This window comes from Notamacropus eugenii, chromosome 2 (genome assembly GCF_028372415.1).
Source record: "Notamacropus eugenii isolate mMacEug1 chromosome 2, mMacEug1.pri_v2, whole genome shotgun sequence".
Classification (NCBI taxonomy): Eukaryota; Metazoa; Chordata; class Mammalia; order Diprotodontia; family Macropodidae; genus Notamacropus; species Notamacropus eugenii.
This window is the reverse complement of record NC_092873.1, coordinates 109,969,765-109,996,930: the sequence shown is the minus strand read 5'-3', so window position 1 is coordinate 109,996,930 and position 27,166 is coordinate 109,969,765. Positions and strand designations below refer to the sequence as shown.

General features: G+C 38.9%; 1 protein-coding gene across 2 annotated transcripts in view; it reads left to right on the top strand.

Moving 5' to 3' along the window:
- CLIC5 (chloride intracellular channel 5) overlaps positions 1 to 11,614 on the top strand; it is a 215,886-nt gene extending 204,272 nt beyond the window's left edge. For both annotated transcript variants that reach the window (XM_072642337.1, XM_072642338.1), the window contains exon 6: positions 7,087 to 11,614. In XM_072642337.1, the coding sequence (XP_072498438.1) occupies positions 7,087 to 7,254 (168 nt within the window). In that variant the 3' untranslated portion in view covers positions 7,255 to 11,614. The remainder of the gene's footprint in view (positions 1 to 7,086) is intronic.
- The last annotated feature ends 15,552 nt before the right edge of the window (positions 11,615 to 27,166 follow it).

The following is a 27,166-nucleotide window of genomic DNA, read 5'->3' as shown; positions in this document are numbered from 1 at the left end:
TTAGAAGATTTGGGGTAAAATCCTACCACTGTCACCACCAGTGTGACCTTGGGTAAATCACCTAACTGCCCTAGGCCTCTGTTTCCTCATTTCTAAAATCAGAAGATTAGACTAGATGTGTCCTAAGGTGATCCTTGTGATTGGGATTGGATGCTCTTCTCCACCTCGTTGTTGTCACCCAGTCATTTTCAGCTGTGTCTGACTCTTCATGACCCCATTTGGGATTTTCTTGGCAAAGATACTGGAGTGGTTTGCCATTTCCTTCTCCAACTTGTTTTACAGATGAGGAAATTGAGGCAAACAGGATGAAGTGACTTATCCAGGGTCACTCTGTTAGTAAGTGTCTGAGGCCAAATCTGAACTCATAAGAATGAAATTTCTTGACTCCAGGCCTGGTGCTCTCTCTATTGCGCTAGTTAGATGCCCAATATGCTCACCTATCAGGGTGCTTTGCAGTAGTCAACTTGTATGTCAGCATCCTCTGACAACCTATATATCCTTTTTACTTTGGAGAAAGTTCTTTCAGAAATTTCCTGGTAACGTTCTACTTTTCATCGGCAGCTCTGCTTGGTTTTGACTTCTTGGATCACTATGGCCCCTCCAGTATAAGTTGATCATCTGAAATGTCATCACTCTTCTGGCTGACTCAGTTTTTGATACTCAGTATCATCTCAGCTCCTCAGTGGCCTGTCCCCTCTGGTTTGAGAGCTAGAGAATGGAACAATAAATTCCTCCCTAAGCCTATCTTCATAGGAGGCTCAGAATTTTTATGGTAACTCCATTTTCCATCAGCAACTCTGCTTGGTTTCAAACGTCATGCCCCTTGGTAGTGTCCCCTTCCTCTCCTTTTCAGCTTCATTTTTCTGTGTTGTCTTTTCCCATTAGATTGCAAGTTCCTCAAGGCAAAAACTAACTTCTTTCCTTCCTACCTTTCTCTCTCTCTCTTTCTTTCTGTCTTTTTCTTTCTCTCTTTCATTCATTCTCTCTCACTTTTTGTTCCTTCCTTCCTTCCTTCCTTCCTTCCTTCCTTCCTTTCTTTCTCTCTCTCTTCCTCTTTCTTTCTTTCTTTCTCTTTCGTTCTCTCTTTCTCTCTCTCTCTCTTTCTTTCTTTCTCTCTTTCTTTCTTATTTGTATCCCCAGAGCTTAGCACAGTGTCTGGCACATAGTAAGCACTCATTAAATGTTTATTGAATTACTGGATTGAATGGTTCTAATTATTAGGAAGCCTAAATGTTTCTTCTGGCAGCTTCCACCTCTTCTTCCTAGTTCTGCCCTCTAAGGTCCAAGAGTAACAAATCTGATTCTTTAAAATGCTTGAAAACAGCCATCATGTCCTAGGGTCTCCTAAGTCTTTTATGCTTCAGGATAGATGCCTCGACAGATTCTCCCATGACAATTTTGAAGCACATTACCATCTTATAGAATCACACTCTAGAGCCAGAAGGGAGCTCAGGAACCAAAAAATTTGACTCTCTCAGTTTACATATGAGTCTTGGGGACATTAAGTGAACTGGCCAAGGTCACAGAAGTAGCGTCAGAGGCAGGATTTGAACCCAGGCTCTTTTCCTCTAGAACCATTATTCTTCCCACTGTACTATGTTGCCTTCCAGAGCTCACCTTCCACTGGATGCTTTCTTTGTGATAGTTTTGCTTCTTTGTTTGTTTTTGGCTACCCAATCCTTCTCCCTCCTCTGCCCTTTTCATTGGAAAAAATAAGACAAGCAAAGCTGCCGTAACAAATGTGCATAGTTGAGCAAAACAAATTCCCACATTGGCTATGTCTAAAAATATATGTTCTCTGGATGCCCTCTAGCCTAACATCGTCACTAAAATGTGGGCCTTAGAACCAAGCACCGTACTCCAGATGTGGTCTAAGTGGGACCAGAGGACAGAGATCATCTCCTTCCTTCTAGACACAGTGCCTCTAATTTCAGCCCAATTCAGCCTTCTGTTTTCCCTGGTTGCCATATCACACTATTGACTCATACTGAGTTTGCATTTTACTTAAAATTCCCAAATCTTTTGCAGTGAATCTGCTATCTAGCCACACCTCTCCAATCTTACGAAGTGGATTTTGTGAATCCAAGTTGTCAGATTTTATATTAATTCCCAGTTAAATTCCATCCTCTTAGATTCAGCCCATTGTTCCAGTCCAAACTGTAGCCCAGAGGTCAGATCAAGCCTACCCACCTGTTTTTGCATGGCCTTCAAGCTAAGAATGGTTTTTGTTTCTTTTTTAATATTTTTAAAATAATGAACCTTTATTTAAAAAATATCAAAAGCTTTCTTTGCTCTGGTCTGTATGGAAACAGACAGTGGACTACAGCTCAGAGAGTGGTGTTTGCCGATCTCTCTTCTATCTGTTGAGTTTCTCTTGGTTCCAGACGGTTATGTAGGGTGCAGCCTGTCTGTCTCTCCTAGCTCTTTGCTGCCATGGCAAGCCAAAGTAACAGACATTTTAGACCTCAAACTTTCAGTCTCTTAATGATTCCAGGGGCCCATAGGGCTCTTTATAACTCTTAAAGCTTCAAGTTTCACCCCGAAAGAATGCCTGAAGGAAGAGATCTGGCATTGGACATTGGATTGACACTATGATGAAAAGCAATGCTATGTCCTTTGCAAGCCTCAAAATGCACTTGCAGTATGGAGACACATGAGGATATTGCAACCAACCTGCAACAGAGAGCACTTTTCTTTCTCATATATATGCATGTAAACATATATACGTATATATGTATTTATTTTGTTAAATATTTCCCAGTTACATGTAAAAGTTTTTTGACATTTAAAAAATTTTAAGTTCCAAATTTCCTCCCTCCCATTCCTCCCACACCCATTGTGAAGTCAAGCAATATGGTAACAATTATGCATACAAACTCATGTAGAATATATTTCCATATTAGTCATGTTACAAAAGAAAACACAAACAAACAAGAAAAATAAAGTTTTAAAAAGTATACTTTAGTCTGCACTCAGAGTTCATCAGTTTTCTCTCTCTACATATGGGTAGCATTTTTCATCATGGGTCCTTTGGAATTGTCTTGGATCATTGTATTGCTGAGAATAGCTAAGTCATCCACAGTTGATCATCATACAATACTACTGTTACTCTGTACAGTATTCTCCTGGTTCTGCTCACTTCATTTTGCATCAGTTCATATAGATTTTGCCATGTGTTTCTGCAACTACCCCCACCCTTGTCATTTCCCACAGTACATTCCACAGTTGATGGACATCCCCTCAATTTCCAGTTCTTCACCACCACAAAAGGAGTTGCTATGAATATTTTTGTACATACAGGTCCTCTTCCATTTAAAAAAATATTTGGGAAACAGATCTAGTAATAGTATTGCTGGGTGACAGTTTATAGCCTTTTGGGTATAGTTCTGAAGTGTTCTAACTGGAGAGGTTTGGTTGTTGTAAACCCTTTTTTCTCCCAGCAACACTGGTGATGGCCTCCTTCCTACCTTAGAATGGCCATGCTAGGACTCTACCATTGCTTGCCTTAAATAACTCCTTCTTATCCATTGACACTAGATTTCATGACAAACACTAGCGAGATTAGCAGTGGGTACTCTTGACCTAGGAAAAGTGAGTCAGGACTGGTTTTGCCACCAACTTGCTGCGGGTATCTTTTGCCAAATCAACACTGTTCTTAAAGTTCCATCTCTGTAAGACTGGTGGTAGCAAAGCATCAGTCAAATGTTAGGAGTCCCTACCACATGCAAAACACTTAGGGAAATTAGACAAAGTAAGGACAGATTCTTTGGATGTAAGCACTTTATTAATTTCAGACTGTTCTGAATAGATAAATGTTTTTCTCATTTATATAAAGGAGACAAAGCACACTGAAAATAGCTATAAATGCCTGAATCCAGTTCTACCACTAATTGTCTATCTAACCTTGAGCAAAGCACTTCCTCTTTGGGGACCTCAGTCTCCTCACTTGTAAAATAAGTGGGAGATGAGGGGGAAAGTCCACTAGATCTTCTGCTAAGAGCCTTCCCAAGTGCTGACATTCTAGGATTCTAGGACTTTGTTATAAAATTAGACCTTCCTTGTCTGCTGGTGATACACAAAGGCCAGTGACAACAAAGGCAAGTTTCTTTGTCTCACAGAGAAATGCTATGTGGACAAAACCAAATCAGAATGTTCTTTCATTTGAGTAGTTGTTATGTGGTCAGCCAGAAAGAGGAATGGTGAGCAATCAGAGAGGGTGTTTGCCCAGGTGTTTGCCCAGCAGCCCATGGACACCATGCTTTCCCCTTTCATTTAAATGATTTCCAGGAAGAGAAATACATACTGTACATTGTCCACCTATTTTGCTGTCTCCTACTAGCCACAGTAACTTTGATCTATACTCATTCCTTTCATGTTTAGTGGAAAGGAGAGAAAACACATTTCTTTCCTCTTAATCTTTTATACTCCTCAACCTTACTGATTTTTCCTTCAAAATTCTTTATTTTAGGTTAAACATGATGGTGTCTCATAAATTCAGTTTTCTACTTCTTAAAATTACTGCACAGTTTCAAACATTCTATCTCTCAAACTTTCATTTTTAAACTGCATCTATGAAAGAAAGTCTTGCATTGGACTTAGATGCAGGAAGATCTGAGTTTAAATCCTGTTTCAGACATTTACTATCTTTGTCACCTTTTACAAGTCATGTCATTTCATCTCTGGATTCCTTAGTTTCCTGATCTATAAAATGAGGAGGTCGGACTCAAGGGTTTCTGTGGTTCCTTTTAACTCGAAATTGATGACTCTACAACTTGCCATTTTAATGATGTCAGGAGCTCCCAGGAAGTAACTCCCTGTACTCAGCTCCTTCTCTGCAATTTGGATTCTTGGAGGGTCACCTGAGGTAGGTAGAGTGAGGTTGAGCAACTTTTTTGGAGTGACACTACCAACATGTATCAGAGGCGAAACTTGAACCAATGTCTTCCTGACTCCAAGGACTTATAAAAAAATAAATACAAAGCCTTACACAGATGCCCTAGGCACTACTTTAAGAGAAACACAAGGCAAAAAGAAGACCGAGGAAGGGTCAGATAGATATTAAAAGAACTATGAGAGAGAAGTGTCAAAAACACCTGAAAAAAGACTTGACTTTGTTTTTTGGGTTTGTTTTTTTTTTTGAGTGAGTGAGGGCTGTGCAGGTCACCAGCCTCACTCAGCAGTGTCCAAAGCTGCACAGAGATCAATGGAAAGTAAAAGAGGCCTGTTCTTTGTGACTCCAGGCTATATCTCATGCATTCTACCTTCATGCACTCTGCATTTATATCTTAAAATTCTAGCCACACTGGCCTATTTTGTTTCCTCAGTTCAGCATTTCACCTCCCTGCCTTTGCATAGGCTGTCTCTGCTGTCTGGAACACACTCCCTCTCACCTCCATCCACCTCTTGCAATCCTTACCTTTCCTCAAGGTTCAATTCAGTTGCAACTTTTTCTTATCACCCTTATTATTAATGTTCCTTCTTCAAACTAGTTTGCATTTTCTCCTAACTTGTGTCTGCTAAGTAGGATGCAATCTTCTTTAAGGCAGGGACTATTTTTTGTTTTGTCTCTGACTTCCCAGTGCCTAGCAAGGTGCTCAGCATGGTCCACTGGAGAGAAAGCACTGGATTTTTAGAGTCAAAGAACTTAGGGTGGAATTTTGTTTTCTGCCACTTAACACCTGTGACCTTTGGCAAGTCACTTAATTTCTCTGGTCCTAAATTCTTTATCAGTAAAATGAGGGAATTGGATTAGATAATCTCTAGATCCCTTATAGTTCTAAATATGTGATTCTATACTTCTTAATGGAATCAGATTGAATTGGTGCATCAATCCAGAACCAAAGGGTAAAAATTGAAGGGAGGAAGAATTTGATTTAATGTGATTTTTGTTTTAGTGGGGGTTTTTTTTGAGAGAGCTTCCCAATAATGGGACAGTTTATGTGGTTATGTAATAGGGATGTTCAGGCACAGACTATATGACCACCTTTTTTTTTTTTTAAAGGCTGTTGGAGACTTTGATCGAGCAATACCCCTGCTAGGTCTATATCCCAAAGAGATCTAAAAAGGGGGGAAGAAGGAAGGACCTATTTGTACAAAAATATGTATAGCAGCTCATTTTTGATGGCTAAGAATTGAAAACTGAGGGGATACCCATCAGTTGAGGAATGATTGAACAAGTTGTGGTATATGATTGTAATGGAACACCACTGTGCTGTAAGGAATGACAAGCAGGATGATTTCAGAAAAACCTGGAAAGACTTACAAATGAACTGATGCAAAGTGAAATAAGCAGAACTAGAACACTGTACACAGTAACTGTAATATTGTACAATGAAGGAATGTGAATGACTTGACTATTCTCAGCAATACAATACAACAAAACACAACACAATACAATGCAATGCAATGCAATGCAATGATCCAACACAATCCCCAAGGACTCATGATGTAAACTGCTATCCACCTCCAGAGAAAGAATTGATGTCAGAATACAGACTGAAGCATACCGTTTTTCTCCTTCTTTCCTTCTTTCTTTCTCTGTTCCTTCCTTTCTCTCTTTCTCTCTTTCTCTCATTCTCTCTCTCTCTCTCTCTCTCTCTCTCTCTCTTTCATCTGTCTTCTTACACATAATGACTAATATGGAATTGTTTTACATGATTGCACATGTGTAACCTATATCAGATTATTTACTGTCTAAGGGAGAGATAGAATTTGGAACTCAAAACTTTAAAAAAAAAGTTAAAATTGTTTCAACATGTAATTAGAGGAAACTAAAATATTATTTTTTAAAAGAGTGTTGGAGAGGGGATTCCTACTTTGGATAGGAGTTTGGACTGAGTGACCACTGTTTCCTTTCAGTGATAAGATTTTGTGATTTTTAATGTCTTACTCACTTAGAAATGAACAAACAAAAATCCCAACAGTAGAGATATTACAAATTTGCATTCTGCTGGTGATCTTTTTTAGGATGCCCAATGTAATCTTACAATATACTTTTCCAAGAAAACAATTGTCATGCTACCCTTCTCCTTTTTCTTTACTCCCTCAAAGATGCATTCAAATCAGTTTCTGTTGTCTTTGTTCCAGATCGTAGCCAAGAAATACCGCAAGTATGAGATCCCTGCGGAGATGACAGGTCTATGGCGATACCTCAAGAATGCCTATGCCCGGGATGAATTCACCAACACCTGTGCAGCTGACAGCGAAATTGAGTTGGCTTATGCTGACGTAGCCAAGCGACTCAGCAAATCTTGAACTTTCCCTCACCCTATCTTGTCTCTGCTGCAAAAGAACTTATTCTCCACCAAAGACTCCTGCTTCATGGACTCTTCTTCCCTATTGTCTTGGGAAATTTTATTATTTTTTTTCATTACCAAGTCTTGCTGATGTCACCATAACATCAGTATCTGTCTTTCAGAAAGATCTAGAACTCATCTGGTCTTACCCAGTGGGGAAATTGAAGGGCAGAAGTACAAAATCCCATCAGTTAATCTTTTCAGGCACTGGTCTGATCTTGGTTTAGTTCAAGTGTGTGAAGCCTTCTCATACTTGCAGTTGTTTAGCTGGCTATTCTGCCAACATCTCAAACCATGTTCTTGAGTGGATTAGGAACATGTAACCAACACTGACTCCTCTCCTTCCCTTTTCATTAACCCCCAGTGACTAAGGAAATGAACCATTTTTAAGTAGATCTTGTCAGAGGCAGTAATTTTGCCTCAACTTGAGGGATAAAAGGTATGTGACAAGGATGAGGGTGGGTGGATTGTTGGATTCTGGCAGATACACTTTCAGCCAGGACCTTTTAGCAACCCACTTGCCAGTGAGTCCTACATAAAGAGAAAGCTGAATTCTACTTAGTCACTGGTACAGCTAGCTCAGCTGCTATCTTTGGTGCTGATAATGTTGTTATAATGCTGCCCAGCAGTAATTAATCTAAACTTTTACTTGTCTCAGACTGGTGGGAAAGAGGGTTCTCATGGGTCAAGGGAAAAATGGGTGACCCAGAGGGAGAAGAGAGCAAAGGGGTGGAGCAGTGTTGATGCCAAAAGGCCCAGTGGTTCTGCCAGCCAGTGGGGAATACTTGAGCACTGATATTTGCTTGCCACTGGATTGGGCATATTTATCAGTGTATATGTTTTGATCTATGGGAAGGGGAGAAAAATGAATTCTCTGCAGGGCCTAAGTGCTGAGATCTGCTAGGCAGGTCTTGTCTCTTCTCTGCTTCTTAGGATGATGTATATCTCATTACCATCAACCTTCCATTCAAAGAACTAAGAAATGGCCAAAAGATTTCCCTTCAGTTCCTCCTGGTTTTCCTTGTCTTTCTCAGATGAGTTCATCCAGTTGCTTCTGGATGATTCATTTGTATTAGTAGCAGTCTCCACTGCATGAGAATTACCATTGGACTTGAGTACTGAGCATCTTAAGGAAAAATTCCTTGAGATATTCATATTGAGGGAGCTATGTCTTTTAAATTCGAGTTCAACATGGTCTATGTCCTATTTGGTGGAATAATACCAACCCATCCAAGTCATGTTTCCTACCTTAAACATTCTCTGCCAATTACAAACAGGTGGCTGGCATCAGAAACATAACTAAGATAGAGTGATCAAACTTGGTCCCATGGGCACCAAACTTTAGAGGGTGCCAAAAATGTCATCTCATGGCACTCTTCCTTTTCCTCTCATGTGAGCTGCTCCTTGACCTGTCTCCACTTTAGTGATGATGGCCTGGTTTTGGGATGTGCTTCTTTACCTCAGTGGCCACTCCTGAGGCCATTTGACTTCTCATCTTGCTCTCTGTCCCTCCCTCCATTTTTCCCTTCAAAAAATTCCTTGTTATGACTCTGACCAACACTTTGTCTGCTGGTTTTGCCTCCATCACTTTTCCTTTGTAACAAAAGGGTTCTGTGAAAAGGGAGATTAAGAAAATGCATAGACCACCAGCAGTGTCTCCCAACGAATTTATTGTGAAGAAGGCTTATCTTGGGGCGGGGGCCAGACTCAACAATACTTCCCCATTTATTGCCTGCTGGTAGAGGAAGCAGGTTTAAGAGCACCTCAAAACCACTAAATTCGATTCAACATTTCCTACAATGGTCAAGACAGACAGGTATTGGTCTCTTCATGGGAACGGTACCAAATTCTGTCAACAGAGAGGACAATCTCTTTCTCCCCTGGGATTTTGGAGGGGTAAATGACACATTGACCAGAAGATAGAAAGGGGAAAGGATATACCTTAATTCTCAATATTTTGCCTTTTGCCTGTAGGAGGAAATGACTCAGTGAGACTTTTATAAGCTCTGGGGGATGGACAGAAAGCAGTGTTGAAAGTATAGAATAAGTTGATTCAGTTCTCAGTGTCAAAGAACTTTTCCACTGGCTCCATGGAAACCCTGCTACTTGAGATGTTTAAACATGAGACCTGATGAGGAAATCAACCATTTTTACTATAGAAAAATGTCCTGAATTGGGCCCTGGGGGCTGATGATCTGAATGGTCCCAGAGGTCTTTTATTTAGTGTGAAATCCTGTCATGCTCAGAAATGCTTCCTTGGCCTTATAGAACAAATGAGATGACCTGGAAGAGACTTTACATTTCTCATTTCTATGAGCCTCCACACCCTCACCTTTCTTTCCCTTAAAAAATGTTCAGTTAGTGTACACAGGGACCTACTGTCAGCTCTAAGGTAGGGCAGCTTTAATGGAAGTTTTAAATGGAATGCAATTAACTCTGATGGATATCTCCAAACCAACAGTGAATCTCTTAAAAATGGCATCATTAGAGTCAGCTATGATCTTGATGCCTGAGGTAACCCCATGTATAATAATCCTAGTCAATAACCAAGCATTTAGAATGTTGACATAAAGGATGGCACTTTTGAATGATACCCAGTTTAGATACATATTTTTTTTGGTCTCAAGAATAGATAATTATATAACATTTGATTAATGTCCATTTTTTTAAAAATAACATCCTGAAACTGGATTGATTGGAACAATTGAAAATCAGCAAGGTATAGTGGAAAACCTGAGCTGAGAGTCAGAAGATGCGGATTTTCGTGTTGGTTTGATTTCTAAGTCAGTGTGGCCTTGATTGACTTATGTCCCCTCTTTAGACTTCACTTTCCTCACCTGTTAAATGAGATCAGATGATCTTCACTTTCTTTGATACGTTGACTTTCTCCAGTTCTAATCACACCCACAGTAGCATTACTGTCTACTCATAATTTTGAAAATTCTTGCATTCTCCTCTAGAAATTTGCTTGTAGATCTGCTAATTATCATATATGCTATCTGCTCACTATGCAATCCTAGTGAGAGATTGGACCAGCTCTAGATCTGTGTTCCTGTGAACTAAATTTCTGGAATATGAGTTAAGGAGAGGAAGACAAAAAAGAAAAAAATTAGGTCACTCAAGGAAGGATATTTACAACTTAAGTAACCCATGATAAGAGAAGTATGAGCATCCACAGCCAAATCTTCATTGACCCAAAGCAATTTCCTGATGAACGCCTCTGCAAAACAACTTTTCTCCTCTGTAGGTAATGCCTCCTCTTAACGAGAGTAAATCCAAGATATTACTTCTTGGACAGATACAATATTAATCTCATGATTACAATAGAACTAAGAAAGTGTTCATTTCTTCGCTTACTGTGTTCGACGTTGCAACTTTTCATTATTATTTTAAAGTCCCTCTGTTCCTTCTGAAGTGATCTTTTCTGATGGTGAGGGAACTGTTTTCAACTCGTGACCTTTGGACCCATTCTATGTGCAAGGAAGAAAAAGGCAGACCAGTCTTCACCTATTTGGCTTCTGAGTTCAAGTCCAATAACTATACACTGATACCTTCTTAATATGTGAAAGAAAAGTTTGATATTGCCTTGATCTCTTTCAGGAATGTTCCAATTCAAGCTCACGTCCTATCAGAGAACTGCTACACATAAAGTTGATACTAGCTGTATTTAAAGAAGGTAGAAGCAATCTTCCATGGCAGAAATAAGTGAATATGGAGTTATTTTCTGAACACCCCTGGTGGTGAAGGCTAGTCTTAAGGAGTCAAGAATCTAAGATTTGGTTTTGTGCAAGTTCTCTTGATATAGGCCATGCCAGCATTTAAGATAGGAGCTGCCCAACAGAGAGGTTTGAATATTTCTTTCCCTCTGTACCAACCCTCTGACAGACCCTCCTAAATCCATAGATTGAGTTAATATTTCTCTTTTTCACAAGAAGGAGCATTTTGTTTGCTGACACACTCCAAGAGAAAGTCACCTGATTCTCACTAGATTTTTAACTATGGTGATAAAAGAACAGGACTTGCTGTGAAGCCTCAATAAACATAAAATGTTTTTTAAATGAAGAAAAAAACCCAGTTTGTTTTCCTCCTCATGGATCTGAACCATTTATAAAATTATTTCCCAGTTTTGATTGGTACTTGATTCAAATAAAATTTGGTTTATTTTCAAATATTACAGAAAGGATTGTCAAACTTCTTTTGAATGTGGATTGAAATTATTTCAGGGGACAGCATTTATGGTGAGATATGCCTGTAGTACCTAATGCTGAAAAAGAAAATCCTAAATGAGAGGAAAATAAAATGCCTGTGATGTCTTTTCATATTTCTCACTGTTGATTGCCTTCATATTTTTCTATTTAGAACTGGTATGATTTTCTGAGCTTCCGGAAGTCTCCACCAGCCCCAAAGCCCAGTTCTCTGGCCTGCCATGCTGCTCTATGCCAAACTGCACCCTCACTTCCCTGTTCTTCCTTTCTCTTCTTCCCCCAAATCTCCACACAATACACCTCTTTCCAAGAATTTTTACCTCCAATGTAATTCCTTTGAATGAGAAAAGGAAAGGGGGGAAGGCACTGCCTGAAGAACTACTAGGAAAATGCAATTAATTTATTTGAGAAGTGAAAGTTTTCTAGCAGTGGTAGGAATCCTGCTATTATCACTCCATCCATTAACACGCATTTTTAATTATTTTAAGCATGACACGCTGAGCTACATTAATACTAGCTAGGGTAAATTCATCCTTGAGTTTAGCTCATTGTCACCTTGGGAAATTTGTCAGTCCTGGTCCCAAAGTGATGAGTGTCCTGGGTACTGATGGCAATGAAGACTATTATCAGTTTCTGACCAGAGAATCCTAGACAGGGTTTCATAAAGAGTATCAGGGAAAACAAACCTCAGGCCATGATATAAGGGAAACAGAAGGGGATTTTGAGGCAGAAGTCCTTGGTTTTGCCACTTACTACTTTGTGTGACCTTGGGCTCTAGTTTCCCAGGCTGAAAAATGAGCAAGTTGAACTATGTGCATTTTAAGGTCCCTGTTTGGGTCCAAACCAATGATCATATAATGTTTCTTACCCCCTCATGCCCCCACACACAGGATGTCAGTCCATCATCTCACTCCTGGAATGCTGAGACAGTCTACCAAGTGAATCCAGCTTCTCTCATCCATCCTGTTTACCTCTTGAGTCATCTAGCTCCCTATTGGTTACCATGTCAAAGGAAAATTCCTCTGGCTGGCTTTCTTGGCCTTCCATAATCTAGCTCCACCTATTCAGTATTATCTTCCCACAACTGCCCCAAATGTATCCTTTTCTCTAGCCAGACTGATTTCTTCTGGCCCTTGATTATTCTCCCTCTCAGCCTTGAAATCCCTCATTTTCTCCATCTATCCACCCTCCCAGTGGATAGAATACTGAACCTGGAGTCAGGAAGACCTGAGTTCAAATCCTGTTTCAGACCCTTACTGGCTGTATGACGCTCAGCAATTTACTCAACCTCTGACTCAAATTTCTCAGCTGCAAAATGGGTGTGATAATAGCACCTATCTTCAAGGATTATTAATTGTGAGGATCAAATTAGATATTTGTAAAGTCCTCTGCACAGCACCTGGCACATAGTAGGCATCAGACCTTCTGAATCCCAGGCCAGTGTTCTTTCCCCCACAGTACTCTGGATCCTAAATGTTGATAAATTAACATCAGAGATGAGTCTTGAGTGAGAGAGGAGAATGAAGATGGGTACAGCAGTATGGCATGTAGGCGTAGCCATACAGTGGTATGGCAGTACCGAATGCAACTGGGGGTCAAGAAAGGCAAAGGTATGAGACTTTTAACCCTGAAAGAAGAATAATGCTAAGGATGGAATTAAGGCTTAAAGGGGGCAGCTAGGTGGCACAGTGGCTAGAGTTCTGTGTCTGGGGTAAGGAAGACTCATCTTTGTGAGTTCAGATCCAGCCTCAGATAATTCCTAGCTATGTAACCCTGAGCAAGTCACTTAATCCTGTTTGCCTCAGTTTCCTCATCTGTCAAATGAAGGGGTTAGATTAGATGATCTCTAATGTCCCTTCCAGCTCTAGATTTATTATTTTAATGTAGATAAATTGAACTTCATAGGAACCCCTTGAGACTGGGTAAGATGTGACTTCATGGCTGGATGTGTAAGAAGAGAAATATATTCTTTACTGTAAAGGAAGAAATTAGGTAAGAGGGACCCCAGAGTAGCATTGAAGAGCAGGTGTATTTAGTCCAATTAAATTTAACAAGCATGGATTAACTGCCTAATTCAGTGCCCTAAACACTGTGCTAACTTCATTGAATAAAACAGATACCCATAAAGCATCATCCCTGGCCCCCAAGGCGCTTATTAACATAGTAGTCTTTTTGGGCTAACTCACAGCAATTCTGCAGATAAAACCTAGGAAAAAGACTTTTTAAGGTTTGTGAGTCTGTAAGCAAAACCTCTCAAGAGCACTCAGGGATAAAGAGCAATGAGGACACCCTTTGGTCTGCTGTTAACTTGTTACTATAGTCATTCTCTCACTTAATTCAAGGGCACTGCAGTAGGTGTATTCTGAAGTCATCTTATAAATTCTTTAAAATGCAAAAATAATATCATTAATTTGCTCAGATCTCTCACTATTTTCCCATCAGTTAAATCTCTTTTCAGCCTCAAAACCTGAACTTAGACAAATATCATGTTCCTGGCCATATATCCATAAACAGAAAAACATTTAAGTAACATTGGCTGTGAGAAAGGTCACCTACTAGCATCACCTCTATGCTTTAGAAAAGCAAGGGAAAGACAAAGTTGTTTATTAGAACTCCTTTCTTTCATGTCAACTATCAGCTTCTCTAGAATAATGAAACTACAGTCCAATGAATTAGTTCCCCTAAAAAAAAGTGAACTCTTTTCCTCTCAGAATAATATTTTACTCCATTCAATCTCAGAAAACTGCTTTTCTTCAGAGAATAAGGTTTAATTCAACAAATAAAGTTTTCATCAGTATTGAAAGAAATTAAACTTAATTCCCCACAGAAATTCTCCTTAGAATGTCTTCACAGAATGATTGTGAAAGTCTCTCAAATAAGACAGTTAACTATCCAAGTCTTCCCCAAAGTCTCATCCAAAGGTGGTTACTTGTTAATTTTCTCAGCAATAGTAGTTCTTTCTGTCCTCTCTCAGTGCCTCAAGCTTGCTGAAAGATGAAAGGTAACTATCAGGCCCAATCGTCTGTATTTTTAAAGATTTAATTTTTATTTTTTTCGAGTAATAAGCATTATTTACTCTTGCTGTCCTCTACCCGCATTGAGAAAAGAGAGAAGCCCCTTATAACAAATCTGCATAGTAAAACAAATCAAATTCTCACATTGACCAAGTGAAACCGTGTTAGACGATTCCAAAATATATGTCTCATTCTTCATCTTGAGTCCATCAGCTCTCTCAGGTGGCAGGTAGCAATATATCATCAATGGTCCCCTGGAACTATGGTTGGTTACGGCATTGCTCTGGGCAGCTAGGTGGCATGGCTGATAGTGTCAACTTGGAATTAAGAAGATTCATCTTCATGAGTTCAAATCTAGCCTCTGACACCTCCTAGCTCTGTGACCCTGGGCAAGTCACTTTAAATCTATCAAAATTTTGTTTTTATAATGTAATTGTTATGTTAATTGTTGTTTTGTTTCAACTCACTTTACATCAGTTCATACAAGTTTTTCCAGATTCTCTGACACTATCTCTTTTATCATTTCCTATAGCACAATCGTATTTCACTATATTCATATGCCATAGTTTGCTCAGCCATTCCTCATTTGATGTACACACCCTTAGTGTTCTTTCCTAGAACAAAATACAATTCTTAACTATTCTATAACAAAAAACTGCCATAAATATCCTTGTAACATGTGGGTCTTTTCCTCTTTCTCTGAGCTCTTTTGGGTTAGAGGTCTAGTAGTTGGGTCAAAAGTTAAGTACAATTTAGTAATGTTTTTAGGGCACATGACATTAGCAGCTGGGGAGATCAGGACAGACTGTCTGGAGAAGATGTTGTTTGAACTGATGCTTGAAGGAAGCCAGGGAAACCAGAAGGTAGAGACGAGGTTTGGGAACTGCCATTGAAAAATCGAGGCAACCCAAGATGGAACATTCTAAGAATAGTGAGTAAGTATGACTGGATCATAGAGTATATAAAGGAAAGTAGAATGCAAGACTAAATGTAGGAAAGGCCCAGGTTGTAAAGAGCTTCTAATGCCAAAAGACTTAATATTTGATCCTGGAAACAATGGGGAGCCAACGAGTGGAAAGAAACAGTGCTTAGTCTCATAAAGTTAGTAAGTGTCTGAGGCTGGATTTGAACTCAGGTCTTCCTGATTCATAGAGACAGCAGTGAAGTGGATAGAGCACTGGGCTTGGAAAACTCATCTCCATGAGTTCAAAGCCGACCTCAGATACTTACTACTTGTGTGACCTTGGGCAAGTCACTTAACCCTGTTTGCCTTAGTTGTTTATCTGTAAAATAAATTGGAGAAGGAATTAGCAAATCACTCCGGTATCTCTGCCAAGAAAACCTCAACTGGGATCATGGAGAGTTGGACACAACTGAACAACAACAATGACAAACATCTACTGTGTGGCAGTCATAGTACTAAGCACTGGTAATAGAAAAAGAAGCAAAAGATAGTTCCTGCGTTCAGGGAATTCCCAAGCTAATGAGATAATTGAAGCCAAGGGACCAGATAAGGTTTGAAAGGGTGAAAGTACAAGAAAGGCAGAGCCTTAGAGGACACACATACATGTTTTCACACATACACACACACACACACACACACGATAGGTGGAAAGAGGAAGAGAATGGAGACCATGGAACATTCTGACAGGTAAGAAAAGAACAAGGAGAGAGCAATACCTCAAAAGCTGAGGAAGGAAAGAATATCCAGAAATAAGGGCTGGGCAGTGGTACCAGATGTGGCAGAAAAATCAAGGATGATAAACGTCGAGAAAGGTCCATTGGGTTTGGTAATTAAGAAATCAGTTGGAACCTTAGTGGCATCAATTTCATGGATTACAGGAGATTGAGGAATGTCAGGCAGTGAAGAGATAAAAGAAACCTATGTAAATCCATAATCCCATTCATTGATAATTGTCCAAAATGATGACCAGAGCTATACCTAGAAATTCTGGTGTGTAGGGCAAGAGTCACAAAATGGATACTATGGTCAATAGAATGAAAGATATCTTCAAATTGTCTTATGGTTGGATTGGCTGACTTTCTATTTTAACTGAGTATTCTTGCTAAGTGGCTGCTAAAGCCAGCTGTTTTTTAACCTGTTCAGGGAATATGATATCAGGGAGTTTCCTCTAACTTTCAGCCGTCTCACTTTAGTTAGGGCTCTGCCTTGAAGCACTACCTCCAATATTTGTCATCATCAAATGATCAATTAAATGCAGTATATTATACTAAGTCAGAGATCATAAGTGTACAATTTGAAAAAGTCTTCAGCAAGGAGGGTAAACAAAAGCAACCCAGAGTTTCTGATTGTACTGGAGTCATTCTTTTATCAAAATTTGACATTTTTTAGCTCTTATGACCTGAAGTCCTAGGAAAAATTAGTGATCTTACCTTTCCATGACTATGAATTCCCTAAGAAGAGAGACATTCTTATCTAAGCCTTGTATCATTCCTAGACCCAACACAGTTCTCTGCATTCATTCATTCATTCATTCATTCATTCATTCATTCATTCATTCATTCATTCATCTGTTTAATACATACCACGTATCAAGCACCATTTTGGGAATACAAAGACAAAATAACACAGTCTCTGCCTTCAACAGATTCATTTTGTTGTGAGGAAATGATATATACCCAAATAATTAAAACTAAAATACATACAAGTGTACAAAAAATAGTAGAGGACAGGGGGGCTCTCACAGCTGGAGGGGATCAAGAAAGGCCTCTGCAAGTAAACATAATAAAAGTTTGTTGAATTGAATTGAATGAATGTTCTCAGTTGGAACTATAATAGCTCTGGGTTTCTACCTCTAAAATTTAAAAGATAGCAGTACATCGTAAGTTAAAAAGGAAAGGAAAGAACTAACAAATATATTAGATAAGCAACCATTATCCAATTAATAAATGATCAATGAATATGAGCAAATAATTCTCAAAATCAGAATCAGAAACAATTTTTTGTTATATGTAATATAGATAGAACAATATTAATAAGGGAGATGTAAAATAAAACAACTCTGAGGTTTTACCTCATACTCCACAAATTGGAAAAGATGATGGAGGACAAGAATAGTTCCTCTTGGAGAGGTTATGGAAAGAGAGGCATGTGAATACATTTTTCCTGGAGTTGTGAACCAGTCCATTCATTCTGGAAGGAAATTTGGATTTATGCTAAAAGTGACTAAAATATCTGTACCCTTTGACCCTGAAACCCCACTACTGGGGATATATCCCAAGAGTCCAAAGGTGAAAAGAAAGGTGCTTTACAAGGTAAACACAACATTGTAAAGAAAAAACAATTTTGAAAGACTTAAGAAGCAATGAAATTGCCAGCCATGACTCTAGAGGACTGATGATGCTACTGTCCTCCTGCCAGAGAGGATGGGAATAAGTATTAACCAAACACCTACTACGCGTTAGGCATTATGCTCCCCCCAATTACTATCTCATTTGGTTCTCATAACAACCATGCAAGATTGGTAAAGTTATGATTCTCATTTTACATTTAAGAGACCTGAGGCAGGTTAAGAGAGTTGCCAGGATCACGCTGCTAAGTATCTAAGGCTAAATTGGAACTCAGGTCTTCCAGGATCCGTCCTCTATTCACTGGGTCACCAACTTCCTTTGAATGATAGATTCAAGGAGCTGAATGAGACTTATTTTTAGACATGACCAATGAGGGAATTTGCCTTACTTGACTATACTAATTTGTTCCTTGGAGGAAAGGACTTTGTCAGGAAGAGGGGAGTTAGTGATAATTGTTAAAAAAAGAAATTAAAACAAAAAAAAGTTATCTAAATCTTTAAAACATACACATACAAGAACTGAAGGAAGTTCAAAAGGAAAAACGGAACAACTCGGAAATGGATTTCACTGAATAATTTTTATGTACTTAAAAACAAGCAAATTGTGCACAAGAGATGAATGGTTTCACATGTAATCCTCTTTTTCTGTTTTACTTTGTATATAAAAATGTTCTCTTTTGTTGGGGGAGAGGAGTGAGTCAGAATTTTTAAAAATTTTAAAAAGGAAGATTCTATAGATACCAAGATATTTTTAATGTTTTTAGTACGAACTTGAGAAATTCCAACAAACACTGACATTTTCACATACGAAGAACAAAATTAGAAAATTGTCCGTGAAAATGAATCTATTATGCACACCTTGTCCTTTTAGTTATTCGGTCAATGAACATTTATTAAGTGCCTCCTATGTTCCAGGCACTGTGCTTAAGGCTGGGGATACAAAAAGAAACAAAAGGTTGTTGCCCTCAGAGCTTACAATCTAACAGGAGAGACAAGCAAACAAACATGTACAAACAAGTTACATAGCTTGTATATTTATAGGACAAATAGGAAACAATTAAGAGAGGGAAGGCACCACTAGAAGTATATATTAAATTTAATAATGTACCCGCATTGTCCTGCTTATATACATCCATTTCTGAACTTCCCTCTGGTCTTTTTATGTACTTTAAAAAAAATTCCTCTAATGTTTTTTCTTTTCTTTTTTCTTACCTTTTCTCTCTTTCTTTTCTTCTCCCCTTCTTTTCTCTACCTCCGCTCTTTTCACTTATCTTTTCTCTCTCCTTCCCTTTTATTTCCTTTTCCTTTCCATTCCCTTCTCTTTTCCCTTCCCTTTTCTTTTCTTTTTCTCCACTTTGGCCTCATTATCACTACTTTTATCTTCCCCAAATCTCTCCCTTCCTCCCAAAAGACCCTCTGAAACCAGCCTGGTAAATAAAAAAGCATAATCAAACAAAATAAACAACCAGAGTACCCGTGTTTGAAAATGTCTCTTATTGCATCTATGTCTGTGTATCTATCTGTCTGTCAGTCTGTCTGTCCCTATCTGTCTGTCTATCTGTCTGTCAGTCTGTCGGTCTGTCTGTCTATCTATCTACCTACCTCTGTATTATCTATCTCTCTATAGTTTATCTTCCAAAAGGTAAGTAGTGTATTTCCTCATCAATCTTCTGGAGTCAAGACTGATCATTACATTTGTCAGGATGATTAGATTTTTCAAAACAGTTTTCCATTACAATGTCATAGATACTGTATAAATTATTCCCATGAGTTTGCTCACTTCATTCTGTATCAGTTCATACTAGTCTTCCTAAGTTTCTCTGAATCTATCCCTTTCATTATCCCTTATGACAAAATAATACTCCATTATAATCATATATCAAAATTTGTTTAGCTTTCTTCCAGTTAATGTTTACTATGACAAAATATACTTTTTTTTACTAGCAAAGTACTAGAAATGAAGTAGATATCCATTGATTTAGGAAGGGAAAATCACTAGTGATATATTAATTTAATGGGATAATTAATTTAATGGGATATCACTGCATTGTAATTAATAATAATATGAAAAATAAGAAACATAGGGAGATTTATATGAACTGATTCAAAATGAACTAAACAGAACCAGAGAAACAATACACAGAATAACTATAGCAGAATAAAAGGAAAGGAAAAAATTAGAAACCAAATGCTATATAAGTATGATGATCAAGCTAGACCCTGAGGAAGATGTAGAAAAAAAATGTCTTTTTCTTTTTTCTTTGCAGGGCTTGAAGGTATGGTAATATGGAAGTGGAATACTGACTGTAATGTTTACCTTTGCTGATGCATTGTTTGCTATTGCTGACACACTTTTTTTCTCTTTTATTTTGCACTATAAGGGTTGGCAGTCTAGGGAGTGAAAGAGAAGGAAGAGATATAAAAATCAAAAGATATTAATAAAATGGTTTAAAAATAGTGGACAGCTGATTGGAATAGAAAAAAACAAGGCCAGCTGAACTGCTAGTAATAATAGCCCTCATTCCGATAGAATTTTGGGGGGAGAGAGGATGTGTTTGAGAGGCAAACAGGGTTAAGTGACTTGCTCAGTGTTATAGAGCTAGCTAGTGTCTGCAGCCATATTCAAGAGATGGACAGTACTACCTTGTAATATTTTTATCACTATTTTATAGGTAAGGAAACTGTCACAGCTACTTGTCCATTACCAGCAAGGTTCTAAGGGTAGACTTGAATTCAGGCCTTCTGATACTACACTCCATGGGGTTTCTATTGCATCACATTATCCAACCGTTGTTGTTCAGTTATTTCAGTTATGTCTGACTCTTCATGACCCCATATGGGCTTTTCTTGGCAAACATACTAGAATAGTTTATTACTTCCTTTTCCAGTTCATTTTGCAGATGAGGAAACTGAGGCAAACAGAGTTAAGTAACTTTCTCAGGGTCACCCAGCTAGGAAGTGTCTGAGGCCAGATTTGAACTCAGGTCTTCCTGACTCTAGGCTCAGGGCTCTATCCACTGCATCACATAACTACCCCATAACTACAATCTCCTAGATAATTCTGATTCACAATGGAATTAAATGTTTGATATTCTGGGAAGTGAGACATCCCCATATCCATCATTATGTTACTTAATCTAGAAAAGGGATTTTATACAATAAGGTGGTGGGGAGGGGGTTTAAAATGAGTAGTTGAAAAATGTAGCTCAGTGGAGGCTATTTCTTTTTTAAAAATTACATATCTATTTTGTATAGTTTTTAATTAAATTTAAAATATTTTAGCTTGGGTTCTTAGATTATCTTCTTTTCTTAATATATTCCTTCCCCTCTCCTACCCAGAGAGCTATTCTTATAGCAGAGAATTTTTTTTTAAAAAAGTGGAAGAAATCACTTAAAACTAACCAGCACATCAGGTCTAACAGTGTTATATCGTTGTATTCCAACCCCGTAGACCCCCACCTCTACAAAGAAGGGAGGGAGGGAGATGCATTTTTATGTCTCTTTTTAAGGGACAAGGTTGATTGTTATAATTACGCAGCATTCAACATTTGGACTGCTTTAAAGAAAAACCTTGCAAAAAAGTGCAAAGTCAATTTCAAAGGACCTTTTAAATGCATCAAAATTAAGAGCCTAGCTTGAGAATTAAAGAAAGGGAATCAGTGGGTGGGTGGGGGGAACTACTTGAGTATAACCATGCAAGAACAATATTCAGAGGTAAAAAGAAGGTATCAGACAGACTCAGTGAATTCTTTGCCTCAGTCTTCATGGAGAAAAACATTAAGGGAATTACCACACTCAAATATTCTTTCCAAGGAGATAGGTCAGGAAGATTGGATTAAATAGTAGGAAGACCATAACCTTATTTAGTAACATGGCTGGGAAGAAATTGTTGGGAACAGGTGTGTTCTGCCCAAGAGTCAGAAGGAAATTAAAGGTGAATTATAGAAATGCTGGCTAACATGTTGGTAAAATAGTGTGATAATAAAAGAAATAAGCCAGAAAAAGCCCTAATAGAATCAGAGGATCAATGACTTAGAACAGGGTAGCTAAGTAGTATAGTGAATAGAGCCTAATGGACCTAAAGTCAAAAAGACTCATCCTCCTGACTTCAAATCTGACGTACACGCTTACTGTGTGACCCTGGGCAAGTCACTTAACTCTACCTCAGTTTCCTCATCTGTTAAATGAGCTGGAGAAGGAAATGGAAAACCAGTCCAGTATCTTTGCCAATAAAACACCATGGACAGTATTTGTGAGCTGTAGTCCACAATCCAATGAAGAGCTGGACACAACTGAATAACACAAACAAAGATAGCACTGACCTCCCAGGAATGTTGTGAGGGGAAAATGAATTAATATTGGTGTGTTTTGCAAAACTTGAAGTACTTTATAAATGTTGAAAAAGAAAGAGAGAGAGAGAGAGAGAGAGAGAGAGAGAGAGAAAGAAGAGAGAGAGAGAGAGAGAGAGAGAGAGAGAGAGAGAGAGAGAGAGAGAGAGAGAGAGAGAGAGAGAGTTCATCATCCTGGAAATAAGTAAGATGAGAAGGTAAATGATCATAGAGATCATACTAGGAATGATGGTGAATTGAGAACTAGAAGGATCAATGGATGTCATAGATGAGCTGGTCCCTCCCATTCCTCTGACAGAGGCGTCAACTGAGGTCCAGAGAGGCAGGTTGATTTGATTTCTCATAGACATCCCCTTTTCTCCTCTCCATTCACACAGTCACCATATTGGTGCAGACCCTCATTGCCTCTCACCCAGAATTATTTCAATAGCCTCCTTACTGGATTCTCTGCTTCAATCTCTCCCTGGTCCAATCCATCCTCTACTCAGCTGCCAAAGTGATTTTCCTAAAATGCAGATCTGACTTTGTTACCCCAGTGCTCAATGAGCTACAGTGGCTCCCTATTACCACTGGGATCACATATAGACGCTTCTGTTGGGTATTTACAGCTCTTTACAATCTGGGCCCCTTCCTACCTTTCCACTCTTCTTCCACTTAATTGCCCTCCAAGTATTCTCTGACTCAGCTACACTGGCCTTCTTGTTCCTCCCATCTCCCATCTAGGCTAGTGCAATGACATAATACGTATTCACAGATAATTAGAAACACAAAATATTGCAGAATAACAGCACACGGTGAGGAGTGCAAATAATAAATAACATTTCATTTTAAAGTTTTATAGATTCATAGGATATAGGACTGGAAAGGATCTGAGTACTCTCCTTGTAATATTCTCCTGGCATTACAAAGTATTATGTGAGTTCTGAAAGGAAGGAAGGAAGAAAAGAAGGAAGGAAGGAGAGAAGGGAGGGAGAGAAGGAAGGAAAAAGAAGGGAGAGGAAGGAAAAGGAAGGAAGGAAAAAGGAAGCAAAGAAGGAAGGAGGGGTGGAAGGGAGGAAGGAAAGACAGAGGGAGGGAAGGAAGGGTGAAGGGAAAGAGGAAAAATGGAAAGAAGAGAAGGAGAGAAGGGAGGAAGGGAAGGAGGAAAGAAAAGGGAGAGAGGAAGGAAGGAAGAAAGGAGGGAGGAAAAGAAAGGAAACAAAGAAGGAAGGAGGGGAGGAAGAAAGGAAGACAGGACAGAAGGATGGAGGAAGGAAGCAGAGAGAAAGAAGGAAGAAAGGAAGGAAGAAAAGGGAAGGAAGAAAATAAATAAGCATTTATTAAATGCCTGCTATGTGCCAGGCCATGTGCTAAACACTTTACAAATATCACATTTAATCTTCATAACATCCCTGAGAGTTAGGTGCTATTATCTTTATTTTTTAGTTGAGGAAACTTAAGCAAACAGAGGTTAAGTGACTAGCCCAGAGTTACACAACTAATAAGTATCTGAGGTTGGATCTGAACTCAGGTCTTCTTGACTCCAGGCCCAGAGCTCTATAAAAGGTCATAACTGACTCAGGAGTTTTCTGGTTTTGGTGTCATTGATGTTAAGGCTTTACAGAATGACAGAATCAGATTTTTAGAGTTGAAAAAAGACTGCAGCAGTCATAAAGAAAAGGAATCCCTACTCTTACATATCATCCAGGCAGGATGACCTCCAGAGACTGGGAAACCTCCACGTTCGGAGGCACTCCATTCCACTTTTGTATACTCTGTTAGAGACTTTGCTGGCACCATCAAATTTTACTTTCCACTCACTGTTACTAATTCTGTTTTCTGAGGCTGAACAGAAAAAGCCTAATCAATCACTATTCCACAGGACAGGCCTTCAAGTATTTTGAAAACAGCCAGTAATCCCTGGAGAATCTTCTCTAGTCCAGGATTAACTTGTCCAATGCCTTCAGCTTCTCTTCATATGACATGGGCAGGAAGCCCGTCACCATCCTAGCTGACCTCTTCTGCATATTCTCCATCTTATCAATAGCCTTATTAAAATTTGTCCCCCAGGACTAAGTAGCAGTCCTCTAGTCATAGTCTAACTGGGGGAGAGTACAAAGTCATTATCACCGCTTTATTCCTGGAAGCTAAAGCCTCTGTTAATGCAACCCAAGACCACATTGCTTTTCTTGGCTTACTGCATTCACTGCTGCACAGGACAAAAAGTAAATTGTAATCCTCTTTGAGAATGAAGGATGAACAGTGATATCAATGCTGCTGATTCCTCCTGAGCTTGTAGTACACTAAGCCCATAGGATCATTTTCAAAGTGTTTATCTAACTGCCTCTCCATCCGATAGTTGTGGAAATATTTTCTAAGCCCATATGCTACACTTTACATTTATCCCTATTGAAGTGTGTCTTATTTGGTGGAGCCTAATTGTTCTAGTCTGTTGTGATCCTCTTGGATCGTGACACTTCTATCCAATACGTTAACTGACTCTTCTATATAGCATGTTGAGTACTCACCCCAGGTTTATGTTATCTGCACAGTCAGTAGTATGTCATCTATCCTGCCCAAGTTGTTAATAACAGGGATAAGTAGCAATTCAGCATGAAGTATGTAGTGGGGTGAGGGAGGGAACCAGTGTATTCTAGGTATTAAGTAGCTAGGTGGTACACTGATTAGAGTGCTGGGACTGGAGTCAGAAAGACTCATCTTTGTGAGTTCAAATCTGGCCTCCTACACTTGTTGTTTGTGTGACTGTCCAAGTCACTTAACCCTGTTTTCCTCAGTTTCCTCATCTGTAAAATAAGCTGGAGAAGGAAATGGCAAGCCACTCCAGTATCTTTGCCAAGGAAACTGCAAATGAGAAAGAGTTGGATGTGATTGAAATAACTGAATAATAACAAAATAAGTGAACAAAGACTCTAGGACAGGAAAGCTCAGTGTGTGTGTGTGTGTGTGTGTGTGTGTGTGTGTGTGTGTGTGTGTGTGTGTGTGAAAGAGAGAGAGAGAGAGAGAGAGAGAGAGAGAGAGAGAAGCCTAATTTGACTGGAATATAGAGTTATGTGGCACATTGTCTAAAACTGAAGAAGTAGGTTGGTACCAGGTGATGGAAAGCCAGCCTTGAATGACAGGCAAAATAGAGATAAAATTCTTCCTTTTAGAGAAATTCCTTTTCCCTAGCCTGATGCCACATATTCTGAAGCCAAACCTGTATCTCTATACCACAAATCTATGAACAAAAGTGATCTGGAACATTAGATATGACTCTTTGACTTCTCATTTGCTGATGCTGGACTGAGCTATCTGACTCTGTCCCTGGCATCCCTTTCAACCCTGGAAAAAATTAAGTACACTGGTGCTTCTGAGTTGTCTGGATAAAGGAGATTTGGAAGAAGTCCTGAAAAGGTGAGTCAGGTCACACATGAGCCATGACCCACGTTCTCTAGTGAGACCAACCAGACTGAAACTCATGCACCAGTTAAATGCCCTTTACTTCTTTTTTCTAGCTATGGACACCAGGCATTAGGAGACACCTTTCTAATTGTGAAGGAACTTCTTTTGCTTTTGTTGTCCTTGTTCTGTATGGGAAAACAATCTCTCGAAGCTCCATCCAGCCCCAAATCAAATGCCTTTGAACTCTCCTGTGACTGAGGAGAGAGAAGACCAAGTTTCAAAGGTGCTTGCCTTTAGGCATCTGAAGGAGTAAATTTGCTGGGCTCCACATTCGGATTTCCTTTCAGGTGATCATGGATTTGGTGGTAAGGAGGCTGGCTAATCCTCAAAGAACACAGATCATCCCACCCTGCTCCCCTGCCCCATAATTAGGTGCCCCAGATACTCCCAATAAGCTCGTAATAAAAGGAAATCTCCTGAGTGTATGTTGGGCAGGTGGTTTTAAAAGGTCTAAATTACCATCTGAAGCAGCTCTGATGAAAGGGGTCCAGGCAGGTGTGACTTAGCCTGACAAGGATGGGGACACACTTGTTCAGGGGAGGGGTAGCCACAGCCACTCACCCAACTCAAGGCTTAAGCAAGTGTCTTTCTCTCACAGGGAGTGTGCCTTAGGTTACTACCATAGACTACACAACAGAGGCCTATGACCCTGAAGATTCCTAGACTATGGGTAATGGTGTCAAGAATTAGGGATCTGAACTGAACAAATCATCAATGAATTCCATAGGAAAAAAACTCCAGGCCCAGACTGATTTACAAGGGAATTCTATCAAATATTTCAAGAACAGTTAATTCCAATACTATGTAGACTGTTTGGGAAAATTGGAGAAGGAAGAGTCCTACCAAATTCTTTTTATGATACAAATATGGTTCTGATACCTAAACTGGGAAGAGCAAAAACAGAAAGAAAATTATACACCAATTTCTCTAATGGATACAGATGCAAAAATTTTAAATAAGATATTAGCAAAAAAGATTACAGCAACTTATCATGAGAATAAAACACTTTGATCAGGTATGATTTATATCAGGAATGCAGGGTTGGTTCAATATCAGGAAAACTATCAGCATAATTGATCATATCAACAACAAAACTAACAGAAACTATGATTATTTCAATAGATACAGAAAAAGCTTCTGACAAAATACAACACCCATTTCTATTGAAAACTCTGGAGAACACAGGAATAAATGGATCCTTTCTTAAAATAATAAGTAGAATCTACCTAAAACTATCACAGGCAGGATATGTAATGGGGATAAGCTAGATACATTTCCAGTAAGATTGGGGGTGAAACAAGGATGTCCATTTTCACCACTATTATTCAATATGGTACTTAGAAATATTAGCTTTAACAACAAGAGAAGAAAAAGAAGTGGAAGGAATTAGAACAGGCAAAGAAGAAACGAAGTTATCACTCTTTGCAGATGATATGATCATATACTTAGAGAATCAAGAAAAATTGCTTGAAACAATAAACAATTTTGGCAAAGTTGTAGGATGAAAAATTAACCCATATAAATTATTTGCATTTCTATATATTACTAACA